The 22,765-nt window shown below is 39.5% G+C and overlaps 1 protein-coding gene across 1 annotated transcript; it reads right to left on the reverse strand.

The window, feature by feature from the left end:
- Nucleotides 1-1,414: 1,414 nt before the first annotated feature.
- On the reverse strand, nt 1,415-19,686 carry chrna7a (cholinergic receptor, nicotinic, alpha 7a (neuronal)). The gene is made up of 10 exons (XM_070924177.1): nt 19,593-19,686; nt 16,049-16,188; nt 15,548-15,592; nt 12,100-12,209; nt 10,110-10,189; nt 8,309-8,476; nt 7,994-8,188; nt 3,121-3,207; nt 2,598-2,707; nt 1,415-1,957 (listed from the first exon to the last, which is right to left on the reverse strand). The coding sequence occupies exons 1-10, from the start codon at nt 19,645-19,647 to the stop codon at nt 1,415-1,417; spliced, it is 1,533 nt and encodes a 510-aa protein (XP_070780278.1). The 5' UTR covers nt 19,648-19,686.
- Nucleotides 19,687-22,765: the final 3,079 nt, after the last annotated feature.

The following is a 22,765-nucleotide window of genomic DNA, read 5'->3' on the forward strand; positions in this document are numbered from 1 at the left end:
AACCGCAAATGGCTTTACAATAAGAGAATGCTATATTACTCAGAGTACCTTGCTGTGATGATGCATCTGATTCTGCCGATGAAAAAGTATTTTACGACTTGAATAAATTCTTGATCAAGATACAAACTGTTACCAGTACAGTATGATAATGAATTTGCTATAAAAGACAAATTCTATTAAAATGTTTTGTAATGCATGTAATAAATGTTTTGTTTGTGGAATACGGGCGGGGATCTGTAAATGCATTTGTAAATCTTACATTCTTGTCTCAACACTTTCTGTAACTGGTTGCAGTGGAGTTAAAGTAGTCCAATAATCAGTAAACTAATGATAAAATCAAGCCATCAAATCAAGTATTTGTCAACTTGTTGTAATTTTTCATTCACTCTTGCAGAATTGGATGTAGGCTAACTGATGACTCATCATGCCCCACAGAGTTCTCCGGGAGCTGTATCGGAGTACTTTTGTGTTTTATCTACCCAGAGTAGTTTTTGGCTTTTGCTGGCTGGTTGTCAAAAAGCCTTCTGTATTGTGTGTGTTCTGTTTCTGTTGTCTGTTTCAATATGATGGTGCCCTGAAATGAATGAAAGGGTCGGAGTTACTGTTTGTAGTACAAATAGGAAAATGTGGATGGAGCAGCAGAATACTTATACTGGTATAAAAAACACAGCTCTGCACAGCAAGAAAACATTTTTGGTATGCTGTCCCATTTTCAAGTTGAAAAAATACGTTTATTTGTGAGACATCACAGTACAACTAATAACTAATCACCATGAAAAGCATATTTTGACCTCAGTAATTATTTGATTATCACAAGTGTTCTAACAAAAATAAGTAAGAAACAATAACTAAGAAGGTGTTTGGTTATGTTTATAGAAAGGCAATTTACAACATCACATTACAGTTTTGGATATATGAGTATTCATGTGATACAACAAATACATTTCAATACAAGATACTGGAGCTGTTATGTTTTGTATGAGGAATCAGATTTTAGTGAGGATCTTCTAATAGATGCAATGTAGTGAACGATGATGCACAGGCAGTATCACATAACAAGCCACAGTTGCATTCTTTGTAGGTTAGCAAATTACACCACTTAAACAATGCTTTGTAGTATTAGTCATTTTTAAAACAGTACAGGGGGGGGGGGGGTCACATTTATATGTTTTCCTTTAATATGCCATTAGGTTGCATAATATAAAAAGCAAAAACTGGTTATTTTCATCACCATCATGTAAAGCATACATTCAGCTATTAAGTCCTCCATTTGAATTTGCTTTAAGTATTGTTAGATACTAGATGATACATAAGTCCCATACTAGCAGACTTCACTGTATCCAAATGACCTCCCCTTGAGTTTACAAATGATGATAAGAGTGATTGATATAGGATTTTATTTTGGTTGAAGCTCTCAAGTGAAAAAGTCTTTGGAAATGGCCTCTACAAAGTTGGGAGCTGACATGAGGATCCCGATGGTGCAGAGGGTAGTGAAGAGTGAGAAAGCCATGAGACAAAGCCTGTCGATAACAGACGCAGCAAACTTCCACTCGCTGCACACTGACTCTTCCTCGTCTTGGTCACGGAAGCGTTTGGCAATGAAGCGCACCTCGTCCAGGATCTTGGCCAGCTCTGGTTCGATGCTGCCCAATGAGGAGCCGTGACCTGCGGGGAGGAGCATCTCATCCTCACCTGCTCGTCCGACCAGCCGTCCACAGAGGACCCCGGAGTCAGGCGAGGTGGCGGCTGTGGAGTACTGAATGCTCTCCAGGCCGCGGACACCAACGTAAAGCATGTTGCCGTTGGCGGATTGGGAGGCTGAGGTGCTAGCATTGAGCTCCATGCTGGTCAGGCTGGTCCGGGGAGCCTTGTTGTGACATGCTGAACGGACCCGCTCCTCACCTGGGCGCTTCATGCGCAGGAACCAGGCACACCAGTTCAGCAGGATCACACGGGTCTTTGGGATCAAACAATAATGAATAAGGCTCGTATATAGGACACATACACCAAAGGACAACAAGCCAGCCTTCATCCTTTATGTCTGATTTGTTTGGGTTACCACAAAAATTTTAACTTTACTTTTTTTACAAATCAGCTCCACACAAACTGACCAATCACAATAAAAAGCCGATTATACCATGGCCCCAGAAAAAGCCTTTTTTGACTAAACCTTTTCAGTATGTTATTATATCAGGAGACCTCACCGTGCAAGAAAGAAAGACATTATAAAATCACTCGAATCCTCATGGTCATTTTTTGTGTGTAGATTTTTACATTTTCATCACTGGCACGCTAACTTTAGCACATTTGAACAGCATGCAGTTTTCTGGTGCTGTCCTGTGAACTACTCAGCACATTTCTGCCTGTTAAAGATACCTGGTAAACAAACAGCCTTACATAGGCAAAAATATTAATCTTGATTAACTACTGCAAGTGAAGCTAAACGGACTAATTCAAGAAAAAAAAACAAAAGCAGCAAAGTTTATCTTTATAAACGCTGCAATTTTATGGTGCGGCTAGAGGCAAGCAACTACAGTGGTGTTACTGGGATCATAGTATAAGTTACAGATACTGATGCACTATGAAACGGCACTCACCCACTTCGGCATCTTGCTTCCATCTGGGTCATGGTGGTGATATTGTAAGACCAGAACTGTAGCAATTACTGAGAGACCAACAATGACCATGGTCGTGGCAAAGTACTGAGCTGGGAAAAGAAGAAATAGAGGAGACAGTAAGAATGGATTCAGAGAGTTGTGTCACGCAGTAAAACAGACGCAGGCAACATTACAAGGAGAAAAGAAGAGGATGAAATAAAAGGTTTCAGTATGAGGAAAAAGGGCAAACTCACAGTCCAAGAGAGCAAAACTCCCTTATTGCCTGAAGCACACTACTCACTTTAAGAGTCTCAGAGAAATGCAAAAAAGCTACTTCTTCATTTTACTCCATTGTCTCCATTGGTTGGTGAAGAAAAAAACAAATATTGGATGGCTGCTTAAACGTAGTTACACTGTGATGTAAGAGAACCCCTGATGAAAAATTACAAAATTTCACCCGTGTCTTCCCCACTGATAGTACTTGACACCCATAGCGGCCGCGTTTAACTTTAGCCTGGCTTACCTATTAAAGGCACCGAGTCTGAAGTGGCGGGCATAATCTCTGCAACTAGCAGCATGAAGACAGTCAGGGAGAGCAGGACTGTGATGCCTGGGAAGGAGACCAAATCTCAGTTAGCACTTCACAACAAAACTATTAAGTGCAATAATAAGCATTCAAGTCACACAGTTATGACAGGACCCCATGCTTCTTTGATGTTTGATGTTGAAAGTCTGCATAAATCGGATGTTACATGACAAAAAGATGCAGTCACACGCACACTTTTCCATCCGCCCAGAAACTATCTTGTAATAATATGCAAAAGATTAAGTGGGCTTTTCCCTTTTAGTATTATGAATATACATTCAATACATTCCATTCAAGTGTTTCCAGTTGCATTGTACTCAGTTCTATTCTGTTGTTCACAGATATTCTGGTGTGGCACTGTGGCCACATTGCAGAGCTGTCGAAGCTTATAATGTGCCACAGTCAATCACTACATCACCTGAGAAGGTGCAAGCAGTGAACAGAGGAAGACAGACAGTTCCTGTGAGCAGAAATTACAGCCGTATCAACCAAGGAGTTTTCACTAATGAGCCGACATCGCTAAGCCACTGGCTCTTGCTGTCTCACTAAAAGACTGAACTTCTGTGCAGGATTAAGAGCTACAGGCATGCTGATATACATTCGACGCCTCTGAAAAACACTTGACAGCTGCCTTCACGTTGTCATGACTGCTGCTGCTTTTGTTTCTAATATCTATGGAACGAGGAGGAGCATGCGAATACTTTCAAATGACTATGCGTGGTATATATATATATGTATATATATATACATATATATATATATGATCTCAAATATCATATCTAATACTGTTAAAACTAATTAATATTAATACTTTTAAAGAGAATGATATCAAACGTTTTTGTGAATGCAACCATAACTACATGCATAGCTAGATGCCACATGAGAAAATATGTTTTTGCTTTGTGATTTGGATGAAGCAACCCTTTAAACAAATCAATAAAGTTCTATGAAACATGAACACAGTATTTCTGATGTAAACAACCCTTTGCAGCACTGATATAAGAATAAAGATTGAGATTTTGTGCATTTTACAAATCATAATTCTCACGACAGCCTTATCTTACTGAAATTAAATCTGGGAGTAAATGCTAAGAAAACGCATTTCTCAATGGGTGTTCACCATTCTTAAGGAATGATGTCAACAAGTGGCTGGGTTGATATACTGACTTCATATACAGTCGATCTACACACACACACGCACACACACACTCACACACACGCACACACACACACGCACACACTTATTGTAGGTTGCTTGTCTGGCCCTGCTTCATTGCAGAAGAGAAAATGAAGTAGTGCCCTCACTATTGTTTCCAATCAACGCAACGCAGTGCTCTTTCATTTTGGGCAACATTGTTGAAATCCTAAACATGTCATTAATTGCAGTACAGAGTTTCCGGCTGAATTATTCTGTGATTCTTTTAAAATTGAAATGACATAGCCTTTTCATTAATTATTGTTTTTATACACATTGAGTGACCAGAAAACCAACTTGGTGGCAAATTTGACTGCAGTTTGTGATGTTGTTGTATTGCATTGCATTATATTCTAAGGTTTTTCTCATATTCTTTAATATATATATATGTATTTATATATATATACAGTATATAAAGGAGGTAGAAAAATTGCTCCATCAACCCTTGGATAAATGAATTCAGAGGACCCATGGCACAAACTTCCACCAAGGCTCCAATAAATTATTCGATTTGATGGATGTGGATCTGCATCGCTACCTGCATAACCCCGAAACTTTACATAGAGTTGAGTCAACTAAAGTAACTAAAATACAACTCTCAACAAAAACTTAACATTTGAAAAAGGTAGTATTTATTGCAGGGCTTTTGTATCGCTCTACATTACATTGTTTTACATTTACATTTATTTTGGTAACTTATATTATAAATTAATTATTCAAGAAAGAATAGTTTTACTTCTGGAACCAAACATTGGCCACTCGATGTCAATATTACATTCAGGCACAAGTTGTTCCCTTGCAATAGCTGTGGTTAGCAGGAAAAGACAGGCAAGTGATTGGACAGTAGACAATAAAACAACAAGTTTTAAAAAAGTATAACTGGAAGTATGGCAGAGACTGCCTTTGGTCTAATTTTCTACAGAAAAATAAAAATATCACTGTAAGATGTTGTTCAGTACAGGAAAACCTCCTTCAGCATACATAGGATCAATCTCCATGATCAACAAAACACTGAGAGGACTATTTTGTGTCCATCGATCCATATACGTTCAGATTTATATGTACAGTATTTTTTAAGGTTGTCAAGTCATCTCACATTTTTAATCATTGCGAGCCAAAGTAGAGATGAATTTTTTCTGTTGGCCCACCTCTGTGCCCCTTGGCGGCTGTTAGGGAGCTTTCAAATTTGTAGTCCATATGCATCAGAAAATCCATCTATACATGTTTTACTTGCTCTATAAGAAGAGTTTGGCTGACTGTCTTTCTGCATCCCAGTGACCTACAGCTCCCTCTCAACATTAATCAATACTAACTTACACATAACTCACACGCACACACCATACTCCCTGTCGCTACCATTGCACTGGTAGATAACGTGTTTAGGTAATATGATTTCTACGTGTTAAGCTTATTTGATATATTCGCTCTACACACCGGAGTTGCTCAGACTTTATATGCTGCCCCGTATCAAGTCTTCAAATCTGACCCATTAAATAGTGTCTGGATGTTGACACCTCTTGTTGATGAGTGAGGTGAGGTAGCGAGGTAGCAGATTTTCAGACTTCTTACAGTTCTTTCTCACATCTTTCCAATTAATGTGTTTACCGGCTCACTTTGATGTGCCCCCTACCATGCTGACTTGACTGTGATCAATAATAACAAGTGAGTGCTGATCAAAAACATATCACAGTTTAAAGAATACAGATGGAAACTAATGAGATCATAATCAAATGAAATCTTTCACAGCACCCAAGTGGTTGAAGCACAGAGCCAAACTCACATTTTTCATCATCTACAATAAATTTATATCCTAGCCCATTTGTCTCCTGGGTAATGAGTCATTCTGTGAAAAACAATGGTTTCATCATTAATCCACTTCCTCTGCGGACAAAGCAATCTGATAATCAGCGCTGAGTGACTGATTTAACTGTCAGTGGGCCGAGAAAACTGTTTAATCTTATCTCAGTTGTCACAGTTGACTTGAATGTTTGAGCCCATTTCATGCATAAATTATACAGTCTGGGTGGGGGGTGGCAGTATAGGTGTGTGTGTGTGTGTATGTGTAGTGTATATGGAAGTGAGGGAAGTGGGGGCGTTAATTTATGCAGTTTGTACCTTCCTCAAATCATTAGAGTCCTGCGTTGCAGCTGGATTCCTTCATTAACCAAACAGTGCTTTAGATCCAGATGTGTGAGTTTATGTGTGTGTGTGTGTGTGTGTGTGTGTGTGTGTGTGTTTGTACATGTGTGCATTCCTTCTGATGTTTCGAGGGCTCTGGAGTGTGAAAACGATGGTGATGATGAATAATTCTACATCTTTCATTGAGAAGGCAAAAAAACCCTTCCCTGAATTGTTGTCCACCTGGCCTCTCCGGGTCATGAACTGTCTTCAGAGGACATCTGATCATTAAACTGACCTCAGACTGGACCAGGGCCGTTTCTTGCTATATGCAGACGATACAGTTGCATAGGGCCCCGAAGCCAACACCTTATGCAAGGGCATTGTCCGGATGTAGCAAGAAACGGCCCTGTGATAGTGGAGTAGGATCTCCCTTCAGTCATGATGTGGAATCGTGAAATATTCCCCTCTGCTTCCCAGTAACCTCTCAGCTGCTAAAGTTTTATCCACTTAGTGGTTTTCTGTGTTTGCCCCAAATTAATACATTTTGCCAAAATCCTCATTCACCACGTGGTCCATTCATTTCATGCATTAATTGTCTGTCATTGTATTTAATTATTAATTGTTCATCATTGTATTCATTCCATTGATTCATGGCTGTATGTATTCATTCATTTGTATGTTAAGTTTTTTTTTGTAGTTGTGTGTTTGTACTTTAATAAATATATCATGTACAAAGAACCTGATCACGTGTTGTGTCAGAATCAGAATCAGAATCAGAATCACAAATACTTTATTGATCCCCGGGGGGAAATTATACAGTACCGGTGCTCTCATTTTAGAAATAAGAGTATGTACAAAAATAAGAAATAAAAAATAAGAAATAAAAAATATACTCATTTACAATATTTAAGTGGAGAAAAAAATACAATAACAATGTACACGTATGTACATATATATATAGATATATATAGATAGATATACATTGCACTGTTTAAATGAATAAATAATGAGGTAGTATATGGCAGGTGAAGTAGGTTCAGATTTTCAGTCTTCAGTGTCTGACACTCTGTGTATGAAGTATTACAGTCACTGTACACAAGTCAAGAACTCCGTAGCAACCTTTGAGACTGAGACTGAATACATTAATTGGCTATTTTCCCCCTTTTTTAGGGTGGTGCCCCGTATCAGAATATAGATATTGAGTATTTCTGATAGCCGAAGTTGAGGGTCATCGCTCCACTTCAGTTTGTTACCAATTTGTATTTATGTCATAGACAGATGGAGGGACAAATAACTCATGTGGAGTATAAAATGCTGTTATGTAGATCTTTCTTTTCCTTATCACAAAATGTTTTTAAAAGGCTTTTATATACTGTAGTTCACAGCACACATCAGGCATACGTCATGAGTTATATTCACTTCTTAAACTGTGTGTGTGAGAGTGTGTGTGTGTGTGTGTGTGTGTGTGTGTGTGTGTGTGTGTGTGTTCCTTACCCAGTGAGATCTTCTCACCCGAGTCAGCAGGCAGAAGGAAGACGAGCAGGGCCAGAGTGGAGATCAGGACACACGGGATAAGCAGGTTGAGGCCGTAGTAGAGGGTCCGTCTCCGCATCACCACGGTGAAGGTGACGTCGGGGTACGGCTCCTCACAGCATTCGTAGATACGCTTGTTCTCCCGTCCTGGAACCTCTGCGAGACAAAACACAACACAATCTACTCTGGCAGAAAGGACGTAGAGCAATAATAAAATTTGTCATGAATTTATGAATATCAATCTTCTGCACTTCATCGGCCGCCGGCCCCTCCTACCGACAAGATCCCACTCTCCGTTGGCGATGTAGCCGGTGATATCTGCCTCCATCATCTTTAAGTCCAGAGACCAGCCCCCGTATGTCCAGGAGCCAAACTTCAGGTCACATCTCTGGACATCAAAGGGGAACCAGCGCACATCGATGTAGCAGGTGCTCTTGAAGATCCCTGTTGTGATGAGAAACATGAAAAGACCAAGACGGATCACAGAAAGACTTGCTTTGATATGTACTGTACTTGGAGTGATATTTCGAGCTCTGATAGAGACCGTAATCAATTACTCTGGAGTAAAGGAAGCAGGGGGAGATTGAAAAGAGAAATGACAGCGCCCAACAGCTAGAGAGGCAGACAAGATATGGAGTCCGAGTGCTATCCATCCTGACAAGAGTAAAAAATCCAATATGACAATGAGATGGAAGTGGCCAGTAATCCTTCAGGAGAGGCAGGCACCGAAGTAATTTCCATCCATATTTAAGAAAGATATGAGACGTCGGCAGTAAACAAGGTCTCTCCTCTCTCTCACCGCCATGAAGATAATAAACCTCAGCAGGGACTGAATAGAGAAGGGGGGCAGACATATAGAATGACTCCCATTTATTGCAACGAACCTCAGTGGCAAAGACAAGTTATCAGGAAACTCAAGCGATTTGGAACGGCCCTCTTTGTCATATCTGCATATAGTTTTACTCATTTAATGCAGCTGTGCTGAGCTCAAGCGGCGAATGACTATTTTGCGCCAATATGGCATTCAATGAGGGTCCATTTGGAACAAAGTTGCGAGGCAATTTGCTTGTGACAGAGGCAATCAATCCAGAAGAAATTCAATGATGGAGCTATTTACGCCGGTATTGATTAACATGCTGAGGCGAAGCAGCCTTTTCGTTGTATGGGGGGGAAAAAAGGGGTGAAGAAGAGCCTGCCAGGGAGAGCAGTGATCACCAGCTGTGACAGGAAGGCCTCCTGTTTCCATGTGTACCCATGCATTATTGTGTGTGTGTGTGTGTGTGTAAACGGTTTTACAGAAAGTGTCATAGATCTTTTAAGACTGCAGAGTCAGGCAGTAGTGGGTCAGCAGGGGTTTGATCACAACTCAAAGAGTGTGATAGTGATGGATCCACGTGTTTGAAGCGTTTTACATTAGATTACAAACAGAATATAGCAACAGCTCGACATTTTGGGGAAATACATTTATTGGCTTCCTTCCTAAGAGTCAGATGAGAAGATGAATAATACCAATGAATAATACTCTTACTTATATATGTCCATTAAATATGAAGCCACAGCCAGCCGGTTAGCTTAGCTTAGGAAAAAGGGGGGAAGCAGCTAGCCTAGCTCTGTCCAAAGGTAACAAAATTTGGCTATCAGCACCTCTAAAGCTCACTAATTAACATTTAATAACTTGTTTGTCTGATCTGTACAAAAAGTGTGAAAACTCCCGGACACGTAACCCCCAGTAAAACTTGTTGTTTTTACATTCACATATTTACTTCCTATGTGCATTCTCTTTCAGACTCTGGAGGTAGAATATAAGGTTCAGTTATCTGGTTTAAAAATGATCATGTCTTCCATTTCACTTCATTTACAACAAGTCTTTACATTGCTGCTTATGTACGTATATCTGAACGTGTATAACAGGTGTTTCCCCAAAACAAGTAGCATCTTTGACTATTTAGAAATATTTGTATGTGTAAAAAATAGCAGAGAAAGGGGGCAACGATCCAACGTCTAACATTTCCAATGAATAAACACTTGTTTGGTCTGATACTGAGGTGTGAGGGCTAACTGAGATTATGACTCTTACCTGGAGGTAAGTAGGAACAGGAGCCTGAGGAGTTGACCAAAATATTGGTGCGGAAAGTAGCATCAAATCTTTCATCGGCACTGTGGACAACATGGAGCTACATCAGTGTTTACTGCTGAGTTATCTGTAACCAAAGTACAGCTTCAGTGGAAAACACTTTAATAAATTCATACACTGATGCAACCTTTGCAAGAACCGCTATTAATTATAAGGATGCAACAAAAATTTGGATGAGCCACAAACGGCGAGAGGAACAGATGCAGTGTGAAAATACAAATATTTCTCTAACTCATTATTGCAGCAGGTACACAGCGCACAAGGAGCCACAACTGACGCAACATTTCCCTGGAGATGGTTATTCAGTGGTTAGCCTCATTCTCCCCTACTACCCACAATTCACTGCCTCTAAATGAACTCCCCAGAGGTTGAGGCATGGTTGAGCTGAAGTTGAAAGAGTTGCTTGAAAAAGAAAAAGAAAAAAAAAGGTAACTTGCAGCAGTGTCTAATTCAAAGAGTCTCAAATCAAGGCTTTACTCAGTGGACAATGATAAATGAAGTACAATGCTTTCCCCCTCATTAGTTTGTGGGAGAGGAGAGTGGCTCTAATGTGATTTGTTCAGAAAATCTTTTAAAGATTGATTAATGGTGATCTTTACAGCATTTTCCATTAGGGACATAACATAAAATGCATTTTCTCCCATCTTTTTTTATACAAGTTTATTCATTTGTCTAAATGATTTATTGCACTTAAGAGCTCTTCTAGACTGCACTGCACATGTTTAAACTACAGAGCATCACTGGCCTCGAATTGTAATGTTCCAGAGCAACATCTCTGATATCCAAGTTTTGTTTTGTTGTTCCAAAAGGAAGGGGGTAGTAACAGTTTACTGTGATTGTACTTTATATTGATTGATTGTTTGTTTTGTGGAACATTTGGGTTAATATACCTCTCTCTCTTCAGGATATACAGGAAGGACAATTTTATGCTGTCATATGCCTTGTCTATTTTAAAACTAGCACACAGTGCCTATATACTGTCGAATTTGGCCCATTCGTAGGTGGGCTTTAAATTTTAATTAGGCTAATAAGTATAATCTCACAGAAGAACTAGATGTTTGTTGGGCATAATTTTCTTATCCTGAGCCTCTCTTACTGTGTACCTTGAGGTTTGATCGTACAAGTGTTCCGAGTCAGATTCAGTAAACCCTCTTTACAGCAAACACTTGTCATAAATCGCTCTTTTCAACTTGATGAATGCCACCTGCAAAATACACCCCCAAATTGTTATCTAAGGCTACCTGTTCCGCCACATCTGTGGGCAAATTTCATTCACAAAAATGTCACCCAAGAACAAAAAGAAGAACTTCACACCACAGATCTTCAAGCCCTAATGTCAGAAATCAGCAGAAAAAGAAAACATAACAAATTTGACAGTGTCAGAAGTGGAATTAGGGACCAAAGACCACAGACCAAAAAAATATATTTCAAGCAAAGCTGTCCTTAAAAATGGGAGGTGCTCAAGGGTAAAGTTTTATATAATTATTCTAATTTTCATTTTTTCCCCAATTCATTCACAAGGCATTAACTTGTTCGACAGGTCTGGACCACTCGTACATTTTGTTTATACCAAAGATAAAATTCTAAATCCAAAAAATGGTGTGAAGTGTGTTTGTAGTGGTGTGGTTCTTTCATGAGGCACAATGTCCTTCTTACTTACATATTTGTAACACAAGAGATCACACAGCCAAAACAAATGATTCCTTTATGTTTCAGAAAAGTCAGATATGTGGTGTCTAATATATCACAGTCAGTGTCATTGCAGCTATCTTGTTTTTAATTCAGGAAGACACAAACCCAAAAATCCATCATCCCTCTGAGAACCCCCCCCCCGCTTATATTGTGCAGAGGACAATGCATGCATGCTGAGTCTGACACCATGCATATCCAATTACAGTGCAGCACCCAGCAGGACTGTCCTTACAATACCTACCTGTTATACAGCAGAATGTCTGGCTTCCAAATGAGATGGTCAGGAAATCTCACATTGGTCACACCCGGATAGCTTGATGTATTCCACTGGAGGTAAGAATCAGTCCAGTGCTGTGAGACACAGAAACAAAATGTACTTTGCATATTTCACATACATACTGTATCTTTAACATACAGCCTTAAACCTGTATGAGGCTGCATCTCCAGTTTAGTAAACCTTGTTTAGGAACTCAAGCTGGAATTTAACACTAGTGTAGTGACAGTTTCTATAACAGGTAAAATAAATGTATGTGACAGCACCTGCGGGTAACATTATGCAGAGACATGCTACGAGAATTGAGTTCAATCTCTGTACCAGGTTTCAGTGGCATCTGGGAAGGAATAACATTTTCCCAAGATACACCCTTTTTTTGCTATTCAAACAGCACGAAGCGTGTAGCACTGGATAAGCTTGTGTTATGATTCTAAGGTGTCAAACTAAATGTATAAATCAGATACAGGTCGTTGGTTTCAACAACTGTTGATCAGCTGACTTTCAAACACATTACTGTAATTCTAGGTTGGACACAGAAGATAATAACCAGTCACGTCTTTCCAGATGTCAGTGCAGTGAAGAGGCATTCATAGCACCTGGATCTCAAACCAAATGGTAACGTCACCGTCATGATGTGTTCATCAAAAGGCTTTATGTTAATACAGTCTGTCAAACAAGACTAAGTGTCTACAGCCACACTAGCATCTCTGTGATGACATTAAGCAGGTATGTTTACCATGTTCACTATCTTAGTTTAGTGTGTTAGCATGCTAACATTTACAAATTAGCACTACACAGAAAGTAGCCATTAATATTGTCGGTATGTGGCCATAAAATGAAGTACTGGATAATTGATAAATTTGACCTGATGATTCTGACCACTTGAGGAAGAGTCAAGCGATCACCAAAGTTATGAAATGTCACGGCAGTCAATGCAGTAGTTGTTGAGACACTTCACTTTGAATCAGAAATGTCAACATGTTGGTGACACTAAAGGAAAAAGTCAAGAGATCACCGAAGTCAGGAGGATACACCTTCTCAGTGTCTGAATTTTGTGCCAATCCATTGTCGCAGATACCACGCTATTTTACCGAATATGTGAAGATGGTGGCGATAGAGGAAAGTCAGAGGATCACCAAAGTCATTAGAATCCCCCTCTCCTTAAGGGACCATGAATGAAATTTCATGGGAATCCATCCAGTAGAAGTGACTCGCAGTGAGCATAGCTTTAAAGCCCTGATGCCTAATACCATGGTACCTATTGTAAATAATGGGCTGAGCTCAGAAAAACCAAGGTGGCAACAAAATGGAAAGGGACAAAACACGACAAAAAATAACAAAACTCCAACATCACAGAGAACCATGAAGCTGTTTGTTATAACACACCTTGTTTCCTAGTATACTGATTATAGTTATTATTTAAAGTGAAACTGCACAATTTGTGTTGATCAAAACCAGAGTAGAAAGCTGAATCTTTCCCCATATCAGACCTCTTTGAAAAACAAGCACAAAACCCATCCAGGCCCACAGCAGATGAGTGCATATTGTGGCTTTTTTTGTGAGGATTTTTCTAATCAGATCATTTTTAATTCATTTGGTATTCAAAAAATGGCTGTGGCCAGCATTAAGAACTAAAAAGGTCAGGCGCTAATAAAGGCTGAGTAAAACACATTGAGTGAGGGTGGAATCACCTTTATAGCTCACATGGTAAATTCAGAATAAGGTGCATTTCCACAGAGTCATCCTCACCAAGAAATACTGATCTCATCCATTAATTCCAATATTTCTATCAGCTTCTACTTTGCCATTCTTTTGATCGGTGTTAAGGAAATAATTGTCATTGCTTTCTTGCTTAGAGTTAGAGAAGATTGATACCACTCTCATATCTGTCAGAAGCTGGTTAGCTTTACGTAGCATTAAGACTGGAAACAAGGGGAAACAACAAATCTGCCTACCAACACCTCTAAAGCTCACTAATTGTCACTAATTGGTTTAATTTGTACTGAAAAAGGTGGCCAAATATGAGACGGGTGTCAATCTTCTTGTCTAACATTCTGCAAGAAATTGTATTTCCCAAAATGTTGAACTATTCCATGAGGACACTTTTACTGAAACTCACTGACGGCCTCAGGAGAGGGCACCATGGAAAAAAAAAAGAAGAGCAATGGGTAAACTAAAATACTACACAGTAGTTTGTTATTGCAGTCAACCACTCAGCTGTCCTTAACAAAGCACAAACATGATGCCTAAAACCAAAGCCACTAAATTATTCATGTCATTATGCTCTAAATGCTACAATTGTCAGTGCATTTTTAATGTGTTCATTCCAAAACTATCCTGAGGCAGTTAAACATCTTATAATTACTACTCTCTGGCAAAAATGATTGAGTGTGTAATCTTACAGGACCATCTGCAATGTCTCAAAGTGACTTTCAGAGATGATCGCATCTTCAGGACATTTAAACTTTCTTCCCTGGAGTCCACACAAGTAGACAAAGCCAACATATGCTAGATCAACGCTAACAGACGGTAGATACCGAGGATGCTCTGTGCGCTATCTTGAGTTTGAGAGCTGAAGTCGATTTTTCAGGGCGCGGAGTGGGAGAGGGAGTCTGCTGCTGTGATTCCACAGGGTGATTTAAAACAGACCAAGCAGCCTTGATACAGCTTGCTGATGGTGCAGCAGCAGGGAACTCGTGTCACACAATGGACAGGCTGCGATAAAACATCTGTGTTCACACACTTCATCTCACTGCATGGACGAGAAACAGACATATTGCTCCTGTGGAAGATGAAAAGGAAATGGCCCGGTACCAGTAGGTGTGATAAGACAATAACTAATCATTTCAACACAGATGTACTACATTAGTAATTAGTTACACTTGTTATGACGTTAAAAAAATGTTAAAAGTACAGTTTAAAGCGGAAAATGAGAAAAACTCTCTTATCTGTACAGCAAATGTGAAGCTAGTTAGCTTAGCATAAAGACTGGAAACAGGGGGAAACAGCTAGCCTTGCTCTGTCCAAACGTTACAAAACCCACCTGCCAGCACTTCTAAAGCTCAAGAATTAACACGTTGTATCTTGTTTGTTTAATCATGCGTAAAATATAATTTGTGTTTTTTTGGGGGGGATTCTGTGTCTCACATCCTGGAGTCTTGTGGACGCTGTGAGGACTCCAGGAAGTCATGGCCAAGAAATAGTCCGACACATAACCCCAGAAAAACCACCGGGGTGTAACCTGTCTCATGCTCAGATAGACTCCAGCATCTTGTGACCACAAACAGGATAACTGGATATAGAAAATGGATGTGTTTATTATTAAAATAGTAGTGTATGTGTGAGCGTAACCATAATATTGTGCAGCTCTCTCGCTTTTCTATCTTTACATACATTGTAGAGGGAAAAGTCTTACCAGTTGTAGCCAAATGTTGGTTGTTAAAACCTGGTTCTTCTCATCCTGTTAGAAAAACGTGATATTTATTCATATTATTATTCAGGTATTTTGGTGTAAGTTTCATAAAGGACGAATCATGTAAATCCAAATGTGTAAATGTCCACAGCACTTTAAAAGTAATTGACTGTTAAACAGTGACAACTGTTTGCCAAGACAGTTCCTTCATCAGTTGTGCTAAAGCTTTCTGCATCAATAGCAATTTGAATTTATGACTTAAAGACATCCATACCCTGATGAAAATCATCCAAAATGTACGAATGTGCATGAAAGATAACTGGAACACTTGATCATTTAAAAAGAAATAACTGCTAGTATTGACTTTACCCATATTGGAAAAGTAAATATTCTTACACATGAGAATTGATTTTCACCTAAACAAGACTGAGTTATCGTAACACATCTTGTGCAGTGCATGTGCATGTTAGGTATGTGTGGAGAGCCGTTATGTTATTTACGTACCACATCCATGATCTGCATGAGGGTGAAGCCGAAATGAACAGTGAGAGAATCAGAGTCATTGGCGACTGGTCTCACCAGCGGGTTGTAGCCGTCCATCAGGTCCCTGTATAGTCTGCGCTGGTTTGGCCCTTGAAGAGAAACTACAGAAGAAACTTGGACAGTAAATATACTTTCATGATCACTTCAGAAAGAAATGGGCAAGACAGGCGCTGTTAGTCACATCTATTGCCAATGAATGTTCAATTTCATTGCCAAACTCCAGCACAGCCACCATCCTGCAGCATAAACTGAACTGAACTGACTGTCTGAGACTGCAAGTCAGTTCAATGTCTTATATAACTGATATAACTGAGAAAGAGCTCAGGAAATGCTTAAGCAGTGATGACCACCATTGAACAGACAACGACAGGAATGATGCTAAAACTTCACCAATAGAAAATCCAGAGAGGAGGACGTCACAGTACCAAACTTTTTATGATCAAGTGTTTATTGACTCCTTAGTGTTTATCTATGCAGTATTCATATCACAGTACTGAACTTGTTTGATCAATTAAAGAGACCTCTGGGAAAGTGCAATGTGGTGCAGAAACACCACAGTAATGAGCAGCTAGTGATCCCCAAAGATATTGCCAGAATAACAAAACTAAGAGTCTACAGCCATGCTAGCTGCTCTGTGAGGCTGTACTTACTGAAGGCACAGCGGCACTTTGAGCTGAATGCTAACGTCAGCATGCTCACATGCAGAGTGACAATGCTAACATGTTGAAATGTCATTTGTTTTGCAGGTGTTTGGTCATAAACTAAAGCACTGGGCAAATTGAAATAATGACCTGATGATGGCGCTAGAGGAAAAGCCAGATGATCAAAGTCATTCGAATTGATCCTCTATGGATCTTGAATATCTTTTCACGGCAATCCATCCAATAATTGTAAAGTTACATTTGGCTCATGAACCACAACGTTAAGCTCATGGTGGCAACAGAGGAAAAGTCAGGGGATCACCAAAGTCAGCAGACTTTATCCTCTGGGGAACATGAATGGGCAATCTATCCAATAGTTGTTGAGATACTCCAGTCTGGACCGTCAGACCAACATTTCCTAGACCCTTCCTAGAACCACGATACTAGCGTGGCTTAAAATTATTGGGCAAATCATCATTTTGATGAGGCTGCACCAGCTCTCAAAGTCAACCTTTCCTCTCTCCTTCTACCTCCCATGTCATCTAATCCCTGCAGTTTCAGACTCATAATCACACGTCTTACTATACATTATCTTGCTTTTTCCTCATTCTCTGCACTGCTCACTTTACAGGTACCCACCACCAACCAGGCTCCACATTACGCTGGGTGACTTTGAGGTAAAGTTTGTGTCTGCACTGAAACATTTCACTTTGAAAATTTTTTCCATCTCATTTAATGTTTGAATAGTATAAAAACTCTTTACTCAGAGTGGAATATTCTAACAAGTCCAGGGTGGTGAAACACATGCAGCCTGCCCAAGGCAATCATCCAAATACAATACCTGGACTTGATTCATCTCACGTTGCAATCTCAAATCAGACCTGCCCCTCATTTTAACACACTCTCGTCTCCCTTCTTGAGTTATGGAGCGTTTTTTTGGCAGCATCTATTCACTTCACTAATGGTCACAGCCCAATTATCCTAAACCACCTATGAGAAGCACATTATCTCGATGATTTTGCAGAGAGCTTGTTGTCTAGAGGCATCTTCCCATTCCTCTGCTCTCTGTCGCATCTGGTTCTTTCATAAAAAATAAATAAATAAATAAAAAAAAGACTGAAAGATTAGCTGAAAGCTGGTCTTTGTTCATGGCTGAATCCCCTGTAGATCTGCCCCTCCCCCAATCCCACCATAATCAAATTTCACTCTGAGGGTCAGCAAGATGACATCAATGTGTTATTGTCCGAAGATGTTTCTGCAGTTCATCCCTGTACATTTCTGGCCATCAGACCACACAAGGAACATTTCTGATATGTTGCCAATATGTTGCTGAAAGTGAGCCGTGAGACATAAAAAGGGAGAAGCAAAGTCTTTCTACCTCTTAATCAAATTGAACAGCCTTAATAATGCCGGAGAGACGGACAAGGGCCTTAAGTACCCCAGACATGTGCTCAGACATTCAGATGTGCATGTATGTGCACGGCCCCTAACACAACTTCTCTCCATCTGCCTCTCTATACTTCACTCTCAGGGGAAGCCTCAATTAACTAGTGCCTGTAAAGTGCAGACTGAAGAGCCTGACTCAGTGATTACCAGTAAGTGAATTGCCTCAATCAAAATATTCAAAATTCAGAGCAGATTTGAGTAAAACTGAGGAGACACAGCATGTCATGAAGGTTTCATGAACTAATTACCACTAAAAAAAAAAATCAGGGTTCATCAGGGTTCCTCACATTGTTTTATGCATTTTTTAACAAGTGTATGGATGGCTTGTGATGTGCGTCCTTCTATACAGGCAGCAGCTGCAGGGTGTGTAGTTAATACATAGGCAATGGAAATACTGTATATGTTGCAACCATAGTGTGGAAGGTACAACGAGAACTGTGTTACTCTGATTTAAATATAGAGACCTTTGTCCAGTCTTCCGTTACAATGAAGGGCTTTGAGTGATGAACTTAGGGTGACACTTCTGGTGCTTTCAAACTGTCTCTCAGCCTGTCTATCACACACACACACACACACACACACACACACGAACACATGCCCACACAAGAATTTACTTCCCCTGCTAATAATTGCTGTGCTGTGATCTTAGAGTCACTTTTACTCATTTGTCCCAGTGTAGGAAAACGATACAAATACAGATTAATGCCATGTTGCTTTCTTAAAAAACTTAATCGCGACAAAACTCACATAGCATCAGTAAAAGCTGCAGGGAGTTCACTGCTGACAGACAAATCAGTCACACACTTTGACAAAACAGGAAATGTAATGTGTAGGCCATTGTAGGCTACACGACCTTGTTTTTCAGTCATTACATCACTACTTACTGTACATGTAAAAGCATGTTAATTTCATATTAAACAGCTTTAAAGTTAGAGAAAACATACTTCCACTCATTACAATCACTCACAAGAACAAAACCTGTTTGATTTTTATGGCTGCACCGTTACATCAAATGGAAATGCAAATCTTGTCATTCACGCACATTGAGCCTTTTTCTTTGGTGGATTATACTTTAATATAGAGCTCGGTGGATTTTGACTAGACACTTGTGTGTTAACAAAGATGAGCCCACAGGGGAGTGCTGAAATGCTTGGACACTGTAAAATAACTCCCCCCAATATTACACTTTTTTATTAGTTCATATTTACAGATACTGGTGAGGTCACGGGTGATTATAACTGATATTAAAGAACGATGTTAACAAAAACTCGGTGTTTGGCACAACAGGTATGTCATTCCAGTGAGGAGGCATGCAAAGCAATCCAGAGAAGCTAAACCACACACGTGAAACGCAAAAACCGCAAGAAAGACGCTCAGATTCTGCTGTGGAGTTATTAAAGCGCATGCAGACAGCCTACCTTTCACTGTGCAGGCGGCCGCTGCCAGAAAAAACAGAAAATTCAGCAAGTCCATGTTGAACCGAGCGAGAAGTGAGAGCAGAGAGAGTCCTCAGTCTACGGCTGAATCCTGGCGGGGTGCGGGAATGATGGTGTTGTGGGTCTGTGTGTCTGTGTGTGTGTGTGTGTGGGGGGGGGGGGTAATAAATAACTCCTCCTCTTAATGAATAGCAGCTGTTTGGCAGGACAGCGATGAGATTTGTTGCAGCATCAAGACTCTGCCCATAGTAGTTTGTCTCACTGATGGACCATGAATCCACTGACAGAGGATAATAATAAATAAATAAAGTAGTAGATTCCATCTCCATATACTGTAGCTACAAATACATGTTTTGTCTTTTCCTTTTTTTGTACAATGTGAAACATATAAATGAATAACATCTCTAAATCCCTCGTATTGTCGTACATATAGTGAGTGTATATTAGTGTTTCTGATTAAATGGTCCTAAAGGATCCAACCCCAGGAAGTCACGAAGTAATTCAGTACATCAGCCTCCATATGTGCATATCTCTCCACTGCATCATCTTCCTGACTTCTCAATGTCGACTTGCCTTGTTTTTTCTAAATTACTTTAAAGAGTTTGAAAGCACAGGGAGGCTGAAAAGGTTGCACAGCATCATACTGAGCTTTTGTAAAACAAGGTGACATCTGCTGGTCACTGAACAGGATTACAACTCCAGTTTGAAAGGTAGTTCATGCAAGTTTAGAGTTTTCTTTCTCTACTGTTTATCAGTCTATTTTTCTTTTTTCAAGCACTGCACATATTTTTAATGTGTGCAGATAATCAGATTTCCTATCCCCAAAATGTGTTTGGCACAGTCAAAGTCAGGGAGACAGCTCATACTGTTTTGTGGTTAAACCTCTTGGATCTCATTTTTGACGTTGGTTCTTTTTAATTTCTATTTATATCAACAATAAACAACATGACGGAGGGAACAATTTACCCTGGGGGTGGCTGAGTGGTGCATGGGTGGGAAATCCATGCACCATCCAACCACCCCTCCAACACCTGTATAGCCAGATTAGAGACAAATCCACAACCAATCCCAGAATATGATATGATATATATGATATGGGGTAGTGCTCTGGGGTACTAATCTTAATAATCAAAATAATTTAAGAATATTCCAAGAAAAAAAAGCAGATGAATCAGATTGTCAGCGCAGTAACATCTGCTCTGCTTGGTGCTTTCTTTGATAGTGAACCTGATTAATACTTGCAAACCCAAAAGGAGATCCTATGTGCAGTACACTTAGGCAAATATATGTTTTAGACAACTAGGCTCTTATCTTATAATTTGATGCATCTTATGAAAACTCAGAGTTGATCTCATATAGGTGTCCTGAACGTGTGGCAAACTGTGTTTAGAAAGCTTTACCCTCCACAAGCATGAGCTGATATCTGGATAAACACGCTGTACCTGAAGGTAAACACCAACATAAATGTTATTTGCTCTTTAATGTGTTTGCTTTGGAAAGTGGTTGCCATTGATGGCACTTTAATTTAACGGAGCTATATATTTTGGGTCAGACAGACTGAAGAGAGTTGATTAAAAGGTTTGTAGCAGAGTTGTATGCGCTCTGCATGTCAAATGATGCGTTTCATCAGCCCATGACAAAGATGTAGGATAATTACACTGCCGATCACATTTCATGCTTTTATCAGTCTGACAGAGAGCTTAAATGTACAAACGAGTCAAAATGCTATTAGACTTTGAGCATTAGTCCATTGTGAGCTTCAGAGATGATAAGTATTAGCAGGGTGTGAGCATGTATGCCTCGCCTCGTGTGTGACATTAATATTCAACAATCTAAACTTGATTAGAGATTCTAGTCTCATCAGGAATATAAAACTTTACTTCAATATAGTTTTACTGATTCATCCATTTTTTCTAATTTTAATGGCATTTTATGGATATAAAAAATATATTTTTTTTAAACAATAATGGCTTTTGGGTACTTTAATCTCTAACATCTACAAGAATGGTTTCTACAAACACAACATGACCCATGTGTTTAGGTTTCCACTGTAGTGTCTGACGACTTTAAAAAGGTCAGAAAGGTCAAATTGTCAAGTCGTAATCCATTAGACACTGAGCTTCAGTTGGACCTCCACTCTGTCTGACTCTCTGTCATGGCGTCAATTTAAATCAAATAAAGTTGTTCATGGCAACTGGAGAAACTGTCAGGAACTGTAGTTTAATTATTTGATACAAATTTGGGTCCTCTACTCAACATACTTCTGCAAGTAGGGTTCCTAAGGAAGCACAGGAGGGTAAATCTTACAAGCCAGAATGTGTTGTTACCTGAGAACTTAAAGCAGGTAGACATTTAGCGTCCACTCTCTATGCTGAATAATTAATTGATGCATACATGTTGAAAAGCTGTTTATGCAAATGTGAGCTGAAATGGAGAGTTTAAAACAAAGACCAGCTTTTGGTCTTCTGGTAGCCCCCCAGAGACCACAGACCCTTTCATACGGTTGCTTTCAACTGAAATGCATACAACAGATGGTTGAATCATTATGGATAGCGTTCCCCATAACAGGAGGCACAGTCTCACATGGACTAATTGCAGCCTCTAATTGAGTGAAAAGTATTATGTTTCACCAAAGACAAACAAGATTCTATTCACCTCTATTGTATTAGGGTGGCAGCAAAAAAACATGACTTTTTAAAATGTACCAATTAATTCATTTATGATAATATTATTTCACCTCTGTCAGCAACCACTACCTCATTATTTATTCCTTAAATGTCACGAGTGCAATACATATATATACATACGCAACAGAGCAATACATACATATATATATATACATATACATTGTTATTGTATATATTTTTTACTTTTATTTTCACTTAAACATTGTAAATGTGTTTATTTTTATTTTCTATTTCTTCTTTTTTTTTATATCGTATTTTTGTACATACTCTTACGAAATGTATGCTACTTTTTACTCCTGAATGGGAGCACCTGTACTGTATAACCCCGCCCCCCCCCCCCCCGGGGATCAATAAAGTATTTCTGATTCTGATCTGATTAAGCCCTGAAAATGTATATAATTATCCCAGCACACTGCAAGCTCCATAACACATAACTTTGGCCAAGTAGAAAATATTTTTAATTTATGT

The sequence above is a fragment of the Enoplosus armatus genome, chromosome 1 (genome assembly GCF_043641665.1).
Source record: "Enoplosus armatus isolate fEnoArm2 chromosome 1, fEnoArm2.hap1, whole genome shotgun sequence".
NCBI lineage: Eukaryota > Metazoa > Chordata > Actinopteri > Centrarchiformes > Enoplosidae > Enoplosus > Enoplosus armatus.

Coding starts and splice junctions, on each gene's coding strand:
- chrna7a (XM_070924177.1), bottom strand. CDS start 19,647: ATGGACTTGCTGAATTTTCTGTTTTTTCTGGCAGCGGCCGCCTGCACA. Junction 8,477..10,109: donor CTGTTCCTACTTACCTCCAG/GTAAGAGTCATA, acceptor TCATCACAACAG/GGATCTTCAAGAGCACCTGC. Junction 8,189..8,308: donor CGGAGAGTGGGATCTTGTCG/GTAGGAGGGGCC, acceptor TTTGTCTCGCAG/AGGTTCCAGGACGGGAGAAC.